This window comes from Sciurus vulgaris (assembly GCF_902686455.1).
Source record: "Sciurus vulgaris genome assembly, chromosome: 3".
Taxonomy (NCBI): Eukaryota; Metazoa; Chordata; class Mammalia; order Rodentia; family Sciuridae; genus Sciurus; species Sciurus vulgaris.
In genome coordinates, this window is record NC_136463.1 from 170,960,142 (window position 1) to 170,977,760 (window position 17,619).

A 17,619-nucleotide genomic window follows, 5' to 3' on the forward strand; every position below is an offset into this window, starting at 1 on the left:
ATACAGGGAGTATAACTTGCCATTCTTGTGCTTGTATATGATGTGGAGTTACACTGATTGTGTATTTATATATGAACATAGAAAAGTTATGTCTGATACAGTTTATTGTTCCTCCCCATGTTCTCCTTCTTCTATTGATCTTCCCTTCACTTGTTTATTTATTTATTTTTATTTTTATTGTTTTTTTTTTTTAGTTGTAGATGGACACAATCCCTTTATTTTATTTATTTATGTGATGTTGAGGATTGAACCCGGTGCCTCATGCATGCGAGGTAAGCACTCTACCTCTGAGCTAGAACCCCAGCCCCTATTTATTTATTTTTGATTGGTACTTTCTATATATACATAAAGGGGAAATTCCCTTTGGCACATTTATATATGCATATAATGTGATTTGTTAAATTCATTACATATTTCCTCCTCTTTCTGGTCCTTTCTTCCTCACTCTTGATAGCTTTCTTCTATTCCACTGATCTTCCTTATATACTTATCATATCCAATTCCTCAACCCCCTCCTTTCTTTCCTTTCTTTTGCTCTAGCTTCCACATATTAGAGAAAATAGTCAACCCTTGGTTTTCTTTTTCATTTTTATTTTCTTTTTGGTACCAGGCATTGAACCCAGTGGCACTTAACCACTGAGTCATATCCCTAGCCCATTTTATTTTTTATTTTGAGGCAAAGCCTTCCTAAATTGCACAGGGCCTTGCTAAGCTGAAACTGGCTTTGAACTTGCAATCCTCCTGCTTCAGCTTCCCAAGCCACTGGGATTACAGGCTCGACTGCAACTGGCTCAATCCTTGATTTTCTGAGCCTGGTTTATTTCACTTAACATTATGGTTTCCATTTCCATCCATTTACCAGCAGATACCATTATTTCATTCTTCTTTATGACTGAATAAAACTCCATTATAACTGAGTAAAACTCCATTGTGAATATATACCACGTTTTCTTGATCCGTTCATCTATTGATGTACATTTGGACTGATTCCATAATTTGGCATTTGTGAATTGTACTACTATAAACACTGAAGTGGCTGTATTGCTATAGTATGCTAATTTTAGTTTTTTTTGGATAAGTACCAAGGAGTGGGAGAGCTGGGTCATTTCTAGTTATTTGAGGAATCTCCATACTGCCTTTCAGAGTGGTTTACTACTTTTCTGTCCCACTAACAATGTATGACTATACCTTTTACTCCACAGCCTTGTCAGCATTTGTTATTATTTGTGTTCTTGATAATTGCCATTCTGGTCAGAGTCAGATAAAATGTTGGTGTAGTTTTGATTTGTATTTCCCTGATTGCTAGAGAGAGAGACACATTATTTCTAAATAGTTTATGGAAAAATTTGAGACCTAGAAGCAAATGAGTGTGAACCTGCTTTGAGAAGTATAATGTTCCTGTTGGTCTTCAAGTGGGATAAGCACAGGTGGGTGTGTTCCTCTCTCCCTTTTAAGATTTCAGTCTGCCAAGAGGATACCTATCAAAATGTGTGCACAAGCATTGATATTGCACTTCTTTTTTGCCATTTATTTCATGGAAATTCCAGTGCTGAGGGCAATACTTTCAGAAAACAAGGAGGTTCTCAGGCCTATTGAACTTGGGGTCCACAGTGAAGATATGTGGGGATGATATGAGCCTGGAGATCATAAGATGGTTTCTGGTGGTCTAGCTGTTCTCAGAATCCTTAGGTGGGTGTTGTCTTATGATCTTATTAATAGATAATATTTGAAATGGAACCTATATGATAGGTATCTTAAAATTGTGTATCTTCGTTTGCTTAATCTACGAAAAAAAGACATGTGATAGTATGTTGCACGAGGTTATCTTCATGAGTGAATTTCCACAATTTCAAGATTTTGAGTGAAGATTTGCAGATTTTCCAGAAATTTGGGAGTGACAGGTCTAGGAAAAAAGCTAGCTTGGGGAGTGATGATATGATGAACTTTAGTGCAAGACTTTTAAGATTAAATTTATAATCGCCCTTTCTTTCCTGTCTCCTTTCTATCTATCCTTTATATTTCTTCTATCCTACCTCAGAAAGAAAAAGGAATCAAAAATCTAGATTCTATCTGTACCAAGGAAATGTGCTGTTCCTTGTTACCTTCTCAAATGTCCCCTCTGTATCTGTACTGGTCTTACACATTTTACTTCAGAGGCTCTTGCTGAGGCCCAATCTTTTGCCTCCAGACAGGCTCAAAGAGTTTCCATGAAAAATCCAATAGCAGTTTTTCCTAGAATGGCCCCCTGAGGGTTGATGGAAAGACAGGGAGGCCTTGATCTGGTAGTTTTACTTAGAGGAAACAGCTCAGAGAAGCTCTAAAGTGAGAGAATGGTGTTAGGAATTTTTGTGTGGGGCTCCCCCTCCACAGTAGATAGCAGGCTCTAGTGATCTTGGTCAGGGCAGATCTGGAAGAACAGTGACTCAGCAATTACCTGACAGCTGGCCTCCCTTTGGCTCCCATAACCTAATTACCCCACCCCCGTCCCCCGCCATCCCCAATTCCCAGTTTTCTGTTAGCTTCAGAAATAGTCAAGGATCCTGAGCCTGGAGAAGAATGGCAGATTCTTGTTTTCATGCTTAGTAGCACCATGGTAACCAGTTCTCATTGTGGGAATCAGTCATTTAGTGCTGATGATGTCACTTCTACCGCCCATCCAGGCAGAAGAAGCACAGCTGCCATGGTGACAGGATTCAGAAGTATTTTTGTTTGTTTGTTTTTAAATATATGAGGATCTAGAGTTTCCTGAGGCTCAGGCTGCTCTGGCACAGTGCATGGCGCCCTGGAAGTGCTCAACTTGACTGTAGTTGCCAAGTTCAAGCCACCAGTATTCCTTAGACCAAGACAATTCTTCCTAACAGGTCTATCCATCCCATTCTCATCTATATCATATGTTCTCCAATAGTGTTAGGGTAGTTTTTAAAAATGATATGTGATATCATTCTATTCCCTTCCTTAAAATCCCCAGTGATTTTCTTCTGCACATTGCATAAGCTCTAGACCCTTTACTATTATCTGCAAATCCCTGTATGGTCAGTTTTGAGGTTACTTATCCAACCTTATTGTATTGCCTATCACTGGTTATTCTTTTTGATACTCTAATGAAAAAAAATACAATAACTAAAAAACAAAAAAGGAAATAGATGAACTCAAAAGCAGAATAGATACAACAGAAGAGTCAATTCACATGTTGGTGATGGATCAATAGAAATGATTCCATCAGGTGGGTGTGGGGCTGGGGAAGCTGAGGTGGGAAGATCACAAATTTGAGGTCAGCCTCAGCAACTTAGTGTGACCCTGTCTTAAAATAAAAATAAAAAGGACTGGGGATGTGACTCAGTGGTGAAGCACTCCTGGGTTTGATCCCTAGAAACAAAAGAAAGATTTATCATAAACCTCTAAAAACTAAAAACAGAACAATCTCAAACAACACATTGCTTGAAGGAGAACAGTGATTTGTTTTGGTTTTGGAACTGGGAATTGAACCCAGGGATGCTTAACCACTGAGTCACATCCCCAAGTTCTTTCTTATGTTTTATTTAGAGACAGGGTCTTGTTGAGTTGCTTAGGGCCTCCATAAATTGCTGAAACTGGCTTTGAACTCCCAACCCTCTGACCTCAGCCTCCTGAGCTGCTGAGATTACAGGTGTGAGTCACTACACCCAGCGAGAACACTGATTTGAGTGACTGGATTCTTCCTTTTAGACCATGGGGACCAGAAGGAAGTGGGATAACATTTGGTGAAAGAAAGAAGCTGTCAACCCAAGATTCTATATATATAAAAAACATATTTTAGGAATGAAGGTGAACTTAAAACATTCTCAGGTGAAGAAAAACTAAGATAATTCATTGCTTGCAGAAACATTAGGAATGAAGGAAGACCAATAGAAATGGTCAGTATCTGAATAAATATTATAGATATTTTTCCATTCCTGGGTTATTTGAAATATGGTTGGTTGAACACAAAAATTATAACACTATCTGACAAGAGTTTTCAATGTATGTAGATGTAATTTATTCTAATTGATAACAACAACATTAACGCAAGGTGTTAAAGAGAACTTTTTGCTGGCAAGAGTTCTGCATTTTTCACTTCCAATGATAAAATAGTGATTATAAGTAGACTGTGAAAAGTTAAGTGTGGCTTGGTGTGGTGGCACATGCCTGTAATACCAGAGACTCGGGGGGCTGTGGCAGGAGAATCACAAGTTCAAAACCAGTCTTAGCAATTTAACAAGGCTCTATGCAACTTAGTGAGACCTTTGAGTTTGATCCCTTGTGCCAAAAAAAAAAAAAAAGTTAAGTATGTATATTTATAATCCCTAGAGCAACCACTGAAAAAACTACATGAAAATATATAGCAAAAAACACAATACAACTATTCAATGTGAAGGCGGAGGTGGGTAAGCTTGAACTGATATTCCAAAAAGCTGACTCTAATCAGGATAACATTCACTACAGGCTGGGATATGAAATCAAGACTCATCATCCTTATTCAGCAGGCCAGAAAAATCGAGTTATAGTCTTAAAGAAATTGTCAGCAGTAAAGTCTTGCTATCAAACTTTATACACATGCTTTAAACCAGTTGCTGTTGAACAGAAAGAGACTAAGAGCCGCATTTATGCTACTTTGAATAAGACTACGATACAAAAACTACAAAAGCAAACAGACCTGCAGCTGTTACCTCTGACTGAAGAAGAGAAAACTGTGACAGAGCAATTAAAATCTCACATGCCAGACATATCAAAAAATGAACTTGCAAAAGGAAACTAGTGAAGAGATCCCTTCCAGAGAAATTTAGGAGGAAGTCATGTGAACACTTGTTAAAAATTTAGCCAAAAGAATAAAATGGGAGTGAAGTGACATATATGTATGTATACGCACACACACACATACACACACACACACACACAGAGTTTTACAGTTTTAACTAAGGAAGTTCCTTAATGCTATTTTGGATCTGTTTTCTTTTTGTATAAGTTGAGATAATGTAGATATTCTGGCCTGTCATAAAAGAATGTTTACATATATTTCAGTAAGTCAGAATGTTTATATAAGTTCAATCAGTCAATATGTGAATGAGTATGCTTTAGAATTTAGAGAATAAGCAGCATATTTGTTTTATGTATATACATACACACAAAGAATTTATGTGTGTGTATATATATAACTTCCATTTTTTGAAATGTCGATTGCAGATGGGAATCATTTTTGGTGAGACTACTAATACATGATGTATAATCTCTCACGAAAACCAGCTAATATAATAAGTTGACTTTTCTGTGATAACTTCATTTTTATTTACTTTTTCCCTATTCCTTCTGCCTGCTAATGTTGAGCAACATGAACTTGTCTGCAAATGCTGTTTTAGACTGTCCCTGTGGTATTTCAATAATCCCTTTGTTTTGTTTTAGCCTATGTTTGTAATTGCTTTTGTTTGTTTTTGCAGCACTAGGGAGTGAACCCAGGGCCTCAAGCATGTTGGTCAAGTGTTCTACCACTGAGCTACACCCATAAGCCCTGTAATTGTTCATTCTATATCAAAGAAAGCTAGGTGCAGTGGCATGCTACCCAGGAGACTGAGGCAGGACCAAGGCTAACCTGGGTAACATAGTAAGACCCTGTCTCAAATTTTTGAAAAGCTGCAGATGAAAGTTACATAGGAGCATGTATCTGCCACCTGCCAGTTTTGTTATGTGTGAGTTAGTATCCCTACTTATTTTCAAATAACTATTGGCAACAAGGTAATTGTCCAAAGTAGGGATAGGACAGGGGAAGTAGCTCAGTGGTAGAGCACTTGCCTAGAATGTGTGAGGGCCTGAGTTTGATCTCTAGCACAACAAAAACAAACAAACAAAAAATCCAAATCAGGACAGATAAAAACATATTTGTGGGATAGAAGGTATAACCCAGTGGTAGAGTGTATGCTTAGCTTGTATGAGGCCCTGGGTTCAATCTTCAGTACTGAAAAAAAGGATATTATGAAGTTATTTATAATATCAATACATACATGCATCTGGTTAATAGTAGGTGAATAAGAAAATAAATCATGGGGTATCTACTCTAAATAACAAGATTATTGAATAATCAATCAAGAAATTATTATGAAAATGCTGAAGCTATGCCAAATTGGGGAGAGGAGAAGCAGATACTGCAGTTTTATAGTTAAGATTGGACTTTGGAGTCATAACTGAGATATAAGTACAACAGTTCCCTTCTTTATCTGCAGTTTTGCTATCCATGGTTTTAGTCACCTGTGGTCAACTGAAGTCCAAAAATAATAAATGTCGAAATCCAGAAAATAACAAGTCCTAAGTTTTAAATTGAAAAAAAAAAAAAAACACAATAGCATAAATTTTAAAAAATACAATAGATACATTAAAATAGAATATAGAGTATTCCAGCAATCCAATAGGGAAGGAAAGATGAAACAAGGAAAAACAACAATGAAAAAAGAGGAAACAAACAGAAAATGAATACTACAATAGATGTAAATCCAAATATATTGATCATTGTACAGGGCCTAAATACATCAATTAAAAGACAGGGATGGACAGAATGGCCAGGCATGGTGGTGCACACCTGTAATCCCAGCTACTCAGGAGGCTGAGGCAGGAGCATTGCAAGTTTACGGACAGACTGAGCAACCTAGAGAGATCCTGTCTCAAAACAAAAATAAAAAGGTTGGGGATGTTACTCAATGGTAGAGCACTTCTGGGTTTAATCCCTAGTAGAACAAAATAAATAAATAAATAATAACCCAACAATGTATTGTCTATAAAAAACTCACTTCAAATATAATATATAAATGGAGAAAGATAGGCCACACTAACACAAAGAAGACCGAAATAGTTATATTAATACTACACTAACTGACTTTCAGCACAAAGAAAATTACCAAGGATAAGGAGGAATATTGCCTGAAGATAAAAGGGTCTGTTCATCAAGAATGCACATAGCTCAACGTGTGTTGACTTAACAACAGAGTTTCAAAATGAGTGATGCAAAAATGAACAGTACTGAAGGGAAAAATAGGTCTATAACTATATTTGGATATTTCAACGTTCTTCTCTCAAAAATCAAAAAAACTAGCAGAATATACGAGAACTGATCACACCATTGCACAATTGATTCTAACTGGTATTTACAGAACATTCCACCCAACAATAGCAGAACACACATTCTCCTCAAGCACACAGTGGGACGTTACCCATAACCTGGATGATAAGAGAAATCTTAGTAAAATTTAAAACAATTGAAATTATGCAGTGTTCTACAACCACAATGCAACTAAACTAAAAATCAGTAACAATGAAGTCTCCAAACACTTGGCCACTTAAAAAAAAAAAAAAAAAGTTTTAAATATCCCATGGGTCAAAATGGAAATCTTAAGTGAAGTTAGAAAATATTTTGAACTGAACAAAAAGGAAAGCACAACCTATCAAAATCTGTGCAGTGCAGCTGAAGGAATGCTTGGAATGAAGTGTATGACATGAAATGCCTACGTTGGAAAAGACATCAGAGGGAAGAACTAAAGACAAAAGCATAAATCAATACAATTGAAAACAGAAAAAGAGCCAGGAGCAGTGGTGCATGCCTGTAATCCCAGCAGTTCTGGAGGCTAACACAGGAGTATCACAAGTTCAAGTCCAGACTCAGCAATTTAGTGAGGCCCTAAACAACTTAGTAAGACCCTGTCTCAAAATTAAAAAAAAAAAAAAAAAAAAAAAAAAGGACTGGGTATGAAGCTCAGTGGTAAAGCACCCCTGGATTGAATCCTCAGTACAAAACAAACAAAACAGAAAAAGGGAAGAATTGATGAAGCAGAAAGCCATTTTTGGGTTTTTACACCCACTCATAAGGGATATTGGTCTTCAGTTTCCTTTCCTTGTAGGTATCTTGTCCTGATTTGGTATCGAGGCAATTATGACTTCATGAAATGTGTTGGGAAGTGTTTTGCCAGCTTTTTCACTGCTGTGACTAAAACACAGCACAATTGTAGAGGAGTAAAAGTTTATTTGGGGGCTCACAGTTTCAGATGTCTCAATCCATAGGCAGTAGGCTCCATTCTTTGGGTCTCAAGGTGAGACAGGATATCATGGTGTAAGAGGTGGTGGAGGGAAGGAGCTCACATGATGATCTGAAAGCAGAGAGACTCCTCTCACCAGATACAAAATATATACCACAAAGTCATGTCCGACAATGCCCCACCTCCTCCAGCCACACCCTACCTGACTTCAGTTAGTACTCAGTTAGTCCCTATCAGGGGATTAATTCACTGATTGTATTAAGTTTCTCACAACCTAATCATTTTCCTCTGAACCTTGCATTATTTCACACGTGAGCTTTTGGAGGATACCTCACATCCAAACCATAACAGAAAGTATATTCTCTCCTCTATTTTCTGGAAGATACTGTACAGAACTGTTATTTCTTCTTTAAATATTTGATAGAATTTTCTAGTAAAACCATCCAAGCCTGAAGATTACTTTTTCCTCAGAAGGTTTTAAATGTGAATTCAATTTTTAAAATTGTTATAAGACTAGGTTATCTATTTTATCTTAGGTGAGTTAGGGTAGTTTGTGGTCTTTAGAGTTGGTCACCAGAGGAGATGAGACAATTTGAGTGACAAGCAGTAGGAATAACAGAGCTGGAAAAATTAAAACTTGAAAGCAGATATTTTATCTTTTTTACTGCTGTGACTAAAAGATCTAACAAGAACAACTAGAAAGGAGGAAAAGTTTATTGGGGGCTTGCAGTTTCAGAGGTCTCAGTTCATAGATAGCTGGTTCCAATCCTCAGGGCTCAAGGTGAGGCTGAACATCATGGCGGAGGAGCGTGTTGTAGGGAAGAGGCTCACATGATGATCAGAAAGCAGAGAGAGATTCCACTTTCTAGATACAAAATATATACCCCAAAGGCAGTCCCCCAGTGGCCCACCTCCTCCAGCCACAACTTACCCACCTTCAGTTACCACTCAGTTAATCTCATCAGGGATTAATGCTCTCATAATTTCTCTTCTAAATCATTTCTCTTCTAAACCTTCATGCACTGTCCCATACATGAGCTTTTGGGGGACACCTCACATCCAAACCATAATAGTATAGAAAACCAATTGTCTTCATTTGGATTCACCTAAGAGGAAACTTGAGGCAAGAATTCGATACAGGTGGTCTAAGTGACAGATCATCCCTGCAAGTACAAGTGGAGGAAGGAGAAAGTGAGAGAAAGGAAAGAGAAAAGCCAGTAAACAGAATGCTGGTGAGCAGATCACTACTGTGGACCATTGGGAATCAATCGTGCTGGTACCTCTGAGGACCCACATAAAACTTGTCTTATCTCACCGAGGGAAGGATATTTATCCATAACTTAGTCCTTAATATGTTAGGTGTTGACTCTGGAGATGTTAAATACCAGGCCCTTGAGGACCATTGATGCACAGTTTTATGGATTCTTCTGGCATTCCAGAAGGCCTGGCATTCCCAGAGCTTGAGGGAGGAGGTGTTCAGCATGTACCAACAGTGTCCGATTTTTGGTAGACTAGAGGATATGAGGCAGGGCAACTGTGGGGCCTGCTGCACAGGCGTTCAATGTTTATTGCATCATGTTCTGGATGTTATTCTTCCCTAACTGGTCTTCACTTGCCTTGAGGCAGGAACCATGTATTGCAGCGTCCAAGCACAGTGCAGTACGGACATGCTGAATAAAAGAATGTATTATGGGGGCTGGGGAGACAGCTCAGTTGGTAGAGTGCTCGCCATGCAAGCATAAGGCCCTAGGTTCGATCCTCAGCACTGCAAAAAAAAAAAAATAATAATAATAAAAATAATGTATTATGGGACAAGACTAGGCAGTCAGGGTCCACCTAACTTATGAGAATCAGGTATGATAAATATGACTAGTTGAACATTATATTTAGCTATGTCCTTACAAGCAAGAATGCAGGGAAGAGGACATGTATTGGGAGTACTTGTATACCAGAGGAGCATCTCTTGATTTTCCTACATTCTATAAGTGGATGGTCTGGAAATACCATTTGTTAGGATCAGATGAACTGAGGGCAAAGGTGCTTTGAGAAATATAGAAGCAGGGGACATGCTGGAGTTTGGCTGAACTGAGCATTGGTCTCCTCTTTCTCAGTGTATTCCCCTTCCCCAGAGACAACTGATTATAGTTACTAAATATTAAATGTGCATAACTTGTGGTTGCAGAATTCTCTGTGGTTGAGTTGGGGCTGGTATGACTGCCCTCTAGGGGATCTTATTGCTGAGTGGGTACTGTGGACCTCAGAAGAGGCAGAGCCAGGTCCTGGCCTGACTGCCTTACCTGGGGTCTGGATGAAAAGATTTTCTTCCACCAGGGGATTGAAGGACAGTTAAGATGCATTTGAAGATTATAGTGGGTTGACTGTCATTCCAGGTATGATTCCACCCGGCCATTCACCTGCACTAGAAATGACCCATGGAAGGAGAAAAGCATCTGAAACCGGGTCCTCAGGCAATCAAGGACTGTGCTCTTCGAACCTCATTCCCATCTTGCTGTGTTCTGCACCTGCCTCTCTCACTTTGGAGGCTCTGGTTGCCCAAAGTCCACCCATCCTGCCTACAGACAAATCTGTGAAAAGAGTTGGTTTCAAAAACCAACTTCAATAGTACAAATTTGGGCCAACCTGTAATTGCCCTTCTTCAGACCATCAGGGAAAGTGTGAGGGATGGGAGGCTTCCAATTCAGCTTTAAATAGCAATGAGGTTCTGACTGAGAGTACTGGTAGCAAAGAAATCCTAAAATGGGAAGAAGTAAAGGGTTTTCAAGTAATGTACCAATGCAGGGGTTACCACTGTTCTCAGGCAATCAAGGCAATCTCCCCTACCAAATACAGAGCTCATTTTCAATAGCCGTCTTGATCTGAATAACACCTGAAACAAATGACTCTGGCCCTTCCCTAATCCCCTATCTCCTCCCCACCCTGAGCCTGGAGAAGAATGGCAGTTCCTCTTTTGCATATTTGGCAAAACCATGGCAACCAGTCCCCATCAGAGTCAGATACTGGGTTAATGATGTGACTCAGCAACCAATCGAAGCTAAGAAGCACTGCTACCATGGTGACAGGGAAGGGGACAAGTTTCTCTGAAATGACTAAGAGGGACTGGTGCATCTCCAAGGAGCACGTTGGCCTGGATGGAGTCCAGCTAGGAGTTCCCCAGTTATGCTGCCACCATCTCAGTCCAAGATCCAGGTCCTACCTGGATAACTTACCATCCCCAAATATGTTTCCTATTTCCACTCTTGTCCACTTCATAATCCATTTTCCAGCAGCATCAGTGTATCTTTATAAAACGTTTATGCCGTCATGAGGCTCCCTTCCTTAGAAATCTCCAAAGGATTTTCTTCTGCACTTTAAATAAAATCCAACCCTATGGACCACAAGCCCTGAGTAATCCTGGACCTTTTCTCCAAACCCATCTCCTACCATGGGCCTGTTCTATCTCTTCATGGAATATGTCTGGAATCTACCTGGTAGCAATTGTATTGAATGGTGCTCACCTACAATCTCAGTGACTCAGGAGTCTGAGGTCAAAGGATCACAAGTTCAAGGTCAACCTCCACAACTTAGTGAGACTGTATCTCAAAATAAAACGAAAAAATAAAAAAATTTAAGGGCTGGGAATTTAGCTCAGTGGTAGAACACTTGCCTAGCAGTGGTAGAATCCTTGCCTTGAATTGGAACCCTAGTACTAAAAAAATAAATAAATCTCTTTGCCCTAGGGACTCCTCCTCCAGATCTTCCTCTGATTGCTTTCTAGTCATATAGCTCTAAGTTCAAATGTCACCTCCTCAGGCCTTCCTTAGAGCAGAAGAGGCTGCTGTGTAAAACAGTCCAGACTCTCTTGGGGTCCCTGAGAGGAGGGTGGACTGTGGAGAGGAAGGGTGAGCCAGAAAGGCAGAGGAAAGTGAGGGGACCAGAGTCCATCCTGGCTCCACACTTGCCCAGCCTGATCTCAGTTTTTATCTGTAAAGAGCTGGAGGTACCATATAGGCAGTTTTTAATCTGGGTTCCAAAAATCTCCAGGGGTTCCAAAGAGATGCCAGGTGACTTACTCATCTCCATAGAGATGAGCAAAGGTAGGGCTGACTGTGAGGGACTCTGAGCCTCATTTAAGGAGAGTGCACTCCTTCTTTCTCCAAGTATAGATATAGATATGGATATGGATAGAAATAGAAGATAGATAGATAGATAGGTAGGTAGATAGATAGATAGATAGATAGATAGATAGATAGATAGATAGATAGATAGATAGATAGATTCAGTCACCCCTCAGGGTGATTCAATCCCTCAGGGGATTGTATTTAAGGACCTGCCCACAGACACCAAAATCTAAGGATGCTTAAGTTTTTTGTACAACGTAGCATATAACAGCATTTGCACGTAACCTATACACATCTTCCCATGTACTTTAAAGCATCTCTATAGTACATATAATATCTAACACAGTGTAAATACTATGTAAATAGCTGTTATATTGTACCATTTAGGGAATAATGACAAGAAAAAATGTACATGTTCCATATAGAGGAAACCATTGTAGGCCTGTTTTCAATCTGCAGTTAGTTGAATCTACAGATGCAGACCCTGCAGATATGGAGGACTGATGGTATATAAACACACACATATGCGTATATTATGTGTGTGCACTTATATGTAAGAATGAGTGAGGTGGGGGTTGGGGTCATGCTATACTTAAGATTCTCTTAGAAAAGCAGAGGCCCTCCCCCTTTTTTTTTCAAACATTGGAAATCTCCGAAGCAGATTTCTGCAGGCCCTCCTCCTAGGGCTGTGCCTATGCTTCCCCTTGGAACAAGAGGCCACTGAGGGCCTCCAGTGCTTGGATGCCACAATTGCTGAAATCTGTGAAAGGGTGACTGAGAGACAGACAAAGTGGGGGCGCCCTCCAGTGGGGAAATGAAGAACTTACCTTCAGTCCAGAACAATTGACAGACATTTTCCTACATTATCTTTAATCTTCCTTGCAGCTGGGGAGGATAGGCATTATTACCATGTCTATTTCACCATAGAGAGGAGGACTTGGAGAGCTTTAAAAACGTGTATGTCCCCCAGGGACATAATCACCCCTTGCAGGAATCTCCTGGATAACAGCTCCCCAGAGATGGGTAAGACCTCTGAGGGGAGCTAAGAGGGTACCTGGATGTGGAAGAGCCTCAAGACTCTTTAGGAGTGGGTTATTAGAATTTGTGCATGTGTGTGTGCATGTGTGCATGTGTATCAATGTGTACTGCATGCAAATGTGTTTGTGTATGTCTACATGTATATGTAGATGTAGGCTTGTGTGTATGTGGGGGATGTATTTGAGTATATGGATATGGATATGTGTGTCTGTGTATAAGTATATGCAATGTATTTGTATTCATTATCTTCTGCTCTATTGCTGTGTAACAAATTCCACCAAAACTTAGCAGCTTAAGAACAACAAACATTTTCATCTTCTAGTTTCTGAGGGTCAGGAATCTAGGAATAGCTTAGGTGGGTGCTTCTGGCTGAAGTTCTATCATGGGATGGCAGTCAAGATGTTGATGGATGACACAGTGATCTGAAGATTCTACTGGGGCTTTGAAATCTGCTTCCAAAATGGCTTATTTCGCCATCCTGATAAGTTGGGTCTAGCTGTTGGCAGGAAGTCTCAGTTCCTTGTTCCTTGTCGCATCTTTCCATATGGCTGATTAAGTGTCCTCATGACACAGAAGTTGGTTTCCTCCAAGTGAGTAACCCCAGAGAGAGAAAGAGCCAGGCAGAAATCACAATGTTTTTTTATAGCCCAGTTTTGGATGTCACTTGCCACCCATTCTGCCTTGTTCTATTGATCACACAGACCATAGATATATGCATGCATGTTTATATGTATATATGCCTGTGTTTATATGTGTGTATGTATAAAAATGTATATATTTGATTCTATGATAAGTTGATATGCATATGCAGATGTATATATGTGCTTATGCATGTGATTGTATGTTTCCAAGCATTGCATGTGTATGTGGGCATGTATATATAAGTGTCTGTGAGTATGCGTGGTGTGTGCATGCATACTTACGTATGTGTGTACATGAGCATGTACATGTTGCATTCATGTGTATAGATGTGTGCTGGCACACACACTTGCTTAGAAATGTCACCTACTATGTGAAGGAAATCCTGGAGTCAGGAATGGGGAGACCCAGAACTTCCCTTGATTCCTGGGATATCACATGGATGAGTTGGACCCAGAGCTTGGGGGACAAACTCTCCCTTGCCTCTGGCATAAATGGATCTGTCTTTGGCTCTCCTTTATTAAGGTTTTTGTTGTTGTTAATTTTTACTTGAATACTCCAGTCCTTCTTGGGGGTGAGCAATAAGGGAGCTGAGGAGGCTCAGTCTCTGCAGAAGTTGAGTTCATGGAGAGCAGCACCCCCAGGGGACAGGTCTGGGGGTAAGAAGGGGAGACTGGGAATTTTGCTGGAGAGCCCTATTGACCTCCTCTCTTCTCTGCATGATCCTGAGCCTCTGGACAGGAAGGGGACTTTTGTTTTTTACTTCTAATAGTCCAATCATCTTGGCAGCTGCTCTCTGCCTCGCATCTTTTCTATTTAAAATGTTTCTGGTGCCACCTTTTGTGTTTAGAGGGCTTTCTGCTTTTTCTTTTTCTCTTAAAAAAACAACAACAAAACTTTACCTCTGATTGTGAAAATAATGCAGATGAGCAAAGATGAATGATACATAAAAACATAGCTCAGCAGATTATTAGAGCATGCACACCCACCTCAGACTGTTCAGGACATGACATCTCACAAACTGGCTCCCTGCATATTGAGCGCTTTAAGCTGAAGGAATTTGGGGAACAGCAGGCGCAGGATGGTCTCTCTGGTGTCCCTCTTCTCCTCTGAAGGAGGTGATGAGGCCCTCATGGACAATGTGCTCTCCCTGTACCCAAAGGGCGGAAGTCTGAAATCAGGGCATCAGCAGGGCCAGGCTCCCTCTGAAGGCTCCAGGGAGGATCCTTGTCTCTCCCAGCTTCTGGTGCCTCCTGGCACTCCTCGACTTGGGACAGCATCACCCCATTCTCTGCCTCCATCTTCATACCCCCTTCTTCCCTATCTCTGGGTGGGTGTCCAAATCTCCCTCTCTGTTCTTTTATAAAGACAGTAGTCATAATATTTAGGGTCTACCCTAAATCCAGGATGGTTTCATCTCAAGATCCTTTACTAATTACATCTTAAAAGACCCAATTTCCAAGTTAGGACACATTCTAAGGTTTCAGATGGATAACTCACGCAGCATGCATTGTTTTCTGCAGAATTCTTTCATTCTCCCCTACATTATCAAATATAATTATGTTTTATTAATTTTCACTGTTGTAAAGTTTTGTGTTGCATAATTATATTATATTGCAATTCAGGGTTGGGTATACTGTGGAACTAATGAAATTTCAACTTTAGGGATCCTCTTTTTTCCCTTAAACCTCAAAACATTTGCATTTGTGTGTGTGTGTGTGTGTGTGTGTGTGTGTGTGTGTGTGCTGGGGATTGAACCCAAGGCCTGCACATGCTATATAAATGCTCTACCACTCAGCTAACCCCCTAACTCCTAGAATATTTTTATTACCCTACAAAGAAACCTTATATTTTTGGCCATCAAGCCCCCACCCACCTCCAGCCCTCCTACCTGATCTTAGAGGGAACACTCTATTCTTTCACCATTAGGTAGTATGTTGGCTGTGTATATTTCATGGATGTCCTTTTTCAGGCTGAGGAAGTTCACCCCTATTTCTGAGTGTTGAATATTTTAATCATGAAAAGGGATTGGATTGTGTTAAGTGTTTTTTCTGTATCTATTGAGATGATAGTGTGGTTTTGTCCCATATTCTATTAATATGTCATATTATATATGTAAAAATTTTTTTGGTACTGGGGATTGAACCCAGGGATGCTTAACCACTAAGCTATACCCCAGCCCCTTAGATTTCTTGTTTTGAGACAGGGTCTATCTAAGTTACTTAGGTTCTCACTAAGTTGTTGAGGCTTGCCTTGACTTGTGGTCCTCCTGCTTCAACCACGAGAGTTACTGGGATTGTAAGTGTGTTCCACTGTGCTTGGCTAATATGGTATAATATATTGATTGATTTTTGTATGTTGAACCAACCTTGCATTCCTAGGATAAATCCCATTTTCTCAGGGTGTAAAATTCTTCTTACTTGTGACTAGATTCAGTTTTGTTGAGAATTTTGGAGTCAATATTCATAAGTAATGAATTCCTTCATCTCTTTTATTGAAATATCTTTGTTCAGTTGTGGTATCAAGGTAATATTGGTCTCAGAAGAGTTGGGAAGTGTTCCTCTTTCACTCTTTTGAAGGGTTTGTGAAGAATGGGTGTTACTTCTTCCTTAAATACATTTTCTCATTTTATTCAAATGTTTGCTTTCACACTGAATTTTATATTTGTCTTTTTCTTATTCTTCCACTTAAAGAGGATTCCCCCAAGTTGTGTATGTGTCAGACCCCACAATACTGGTGCCTCTACCAGTGTTCACTGCACTGTTTATGGACACTTGGGTTGTTTCCAGTTTGCAACTGTTAAGAATGGTGCTGCTATGAACATTTTTGCACATATTTCTGGATGCACATGCAAGCACATACAATGCCTTTATAAAGGATTTATACTTCAAGTAGAATGCCTGGGTGAATGGGTATAACGCCAAACTCATGTACCAAGTTCTTGCCAATCTACTCTCTCTGATGTCTAAGAGTTCCTATTTTCCCACATTCTTACAACACTTGGTATGGTCAGATTTAAAACTTTTAGTTATAATGATGAGTGTGTAATGGTGTCTTATCATGGTTAATATGGTTAATAAAATTGTTTTGTGGTGCTGGGGGAATGAACCCAGGGATCTTCTACCACTGAGCTACATCCCTAATCTTTTTTTTTTTTTTTTTTTTTGAGACAGAGTCTTACTAAGTTTCTCAGACTGGCTTAGAACTTGGGATTCTCCTGCCTCTGTCTCCCAAGTCACTAGGATTACAGGCACGAGCTACTGTTCCTAATCAGTTTCATTTTGCTATATTTACATCCAATTTTCATAGCCGTTTGTGCAAAGAACTACCTGACTTGCCACTAAATCAAGTATCAGATATTCATGTATCTCTATTCTGTTCTATTGGTCAGGTTATATCTTTGAACCAATAATATACTATCTTGATTACTATAGCTTTGCAATAAGCTTTCAGAGAAGATTGGGCAGTTAGTTGTCTTATTCCAAAGTGTCTTGATATCTCTGTATCATATATATGTATGCACATATTATATATTATACATATCTATGTACATGTATATTTATGTATGAATCACAAAAAAAGGAAAAGCAAAGAGAAAGAAAGAACTTGTTGACATTTTTATTGGGATTGCATTGAATCCATATATCAGTTTGGAGGATAATTAATATTTTTAGGTTGAGTTTTACATCCATGAAGAAAACTTACCTTTCAAATTATTTAGACCTAATATTTGCTGCAGAGATCTTGCATATCTTTTATATTTATTCACAGATAATTAATTTTTATGCTTGGTA

At 39.4% G+C, this 17,619-nt stretch overlaps 1 protein-coding gene across 1 annotated transcript; it reads left to right on the forward strand.

Moving 5' to 3' along the window:
- Positions 1–3,798: 3,798 nt before the first annotated feature.
- Positions 3,799–4,774, forward strand: LOC306655791 (SKA complex subunit 2-like; the record flags this gene model as incomplete). Its single annotated transcript, XM_079130401.1, has 2 exons — positions 3,799–3,804; positions 4,394–4,774. The coding sequence occupies 2 exons, from the start codon at positions 3,799–3,801 to the stop codon at positions 4,772–4,774; spliced, it is 387 nt and encodes a 128-aa protein (XP_078986527.1).
- Positions 4,775–17,619: the final 12,845 nt, after the last annotated feature.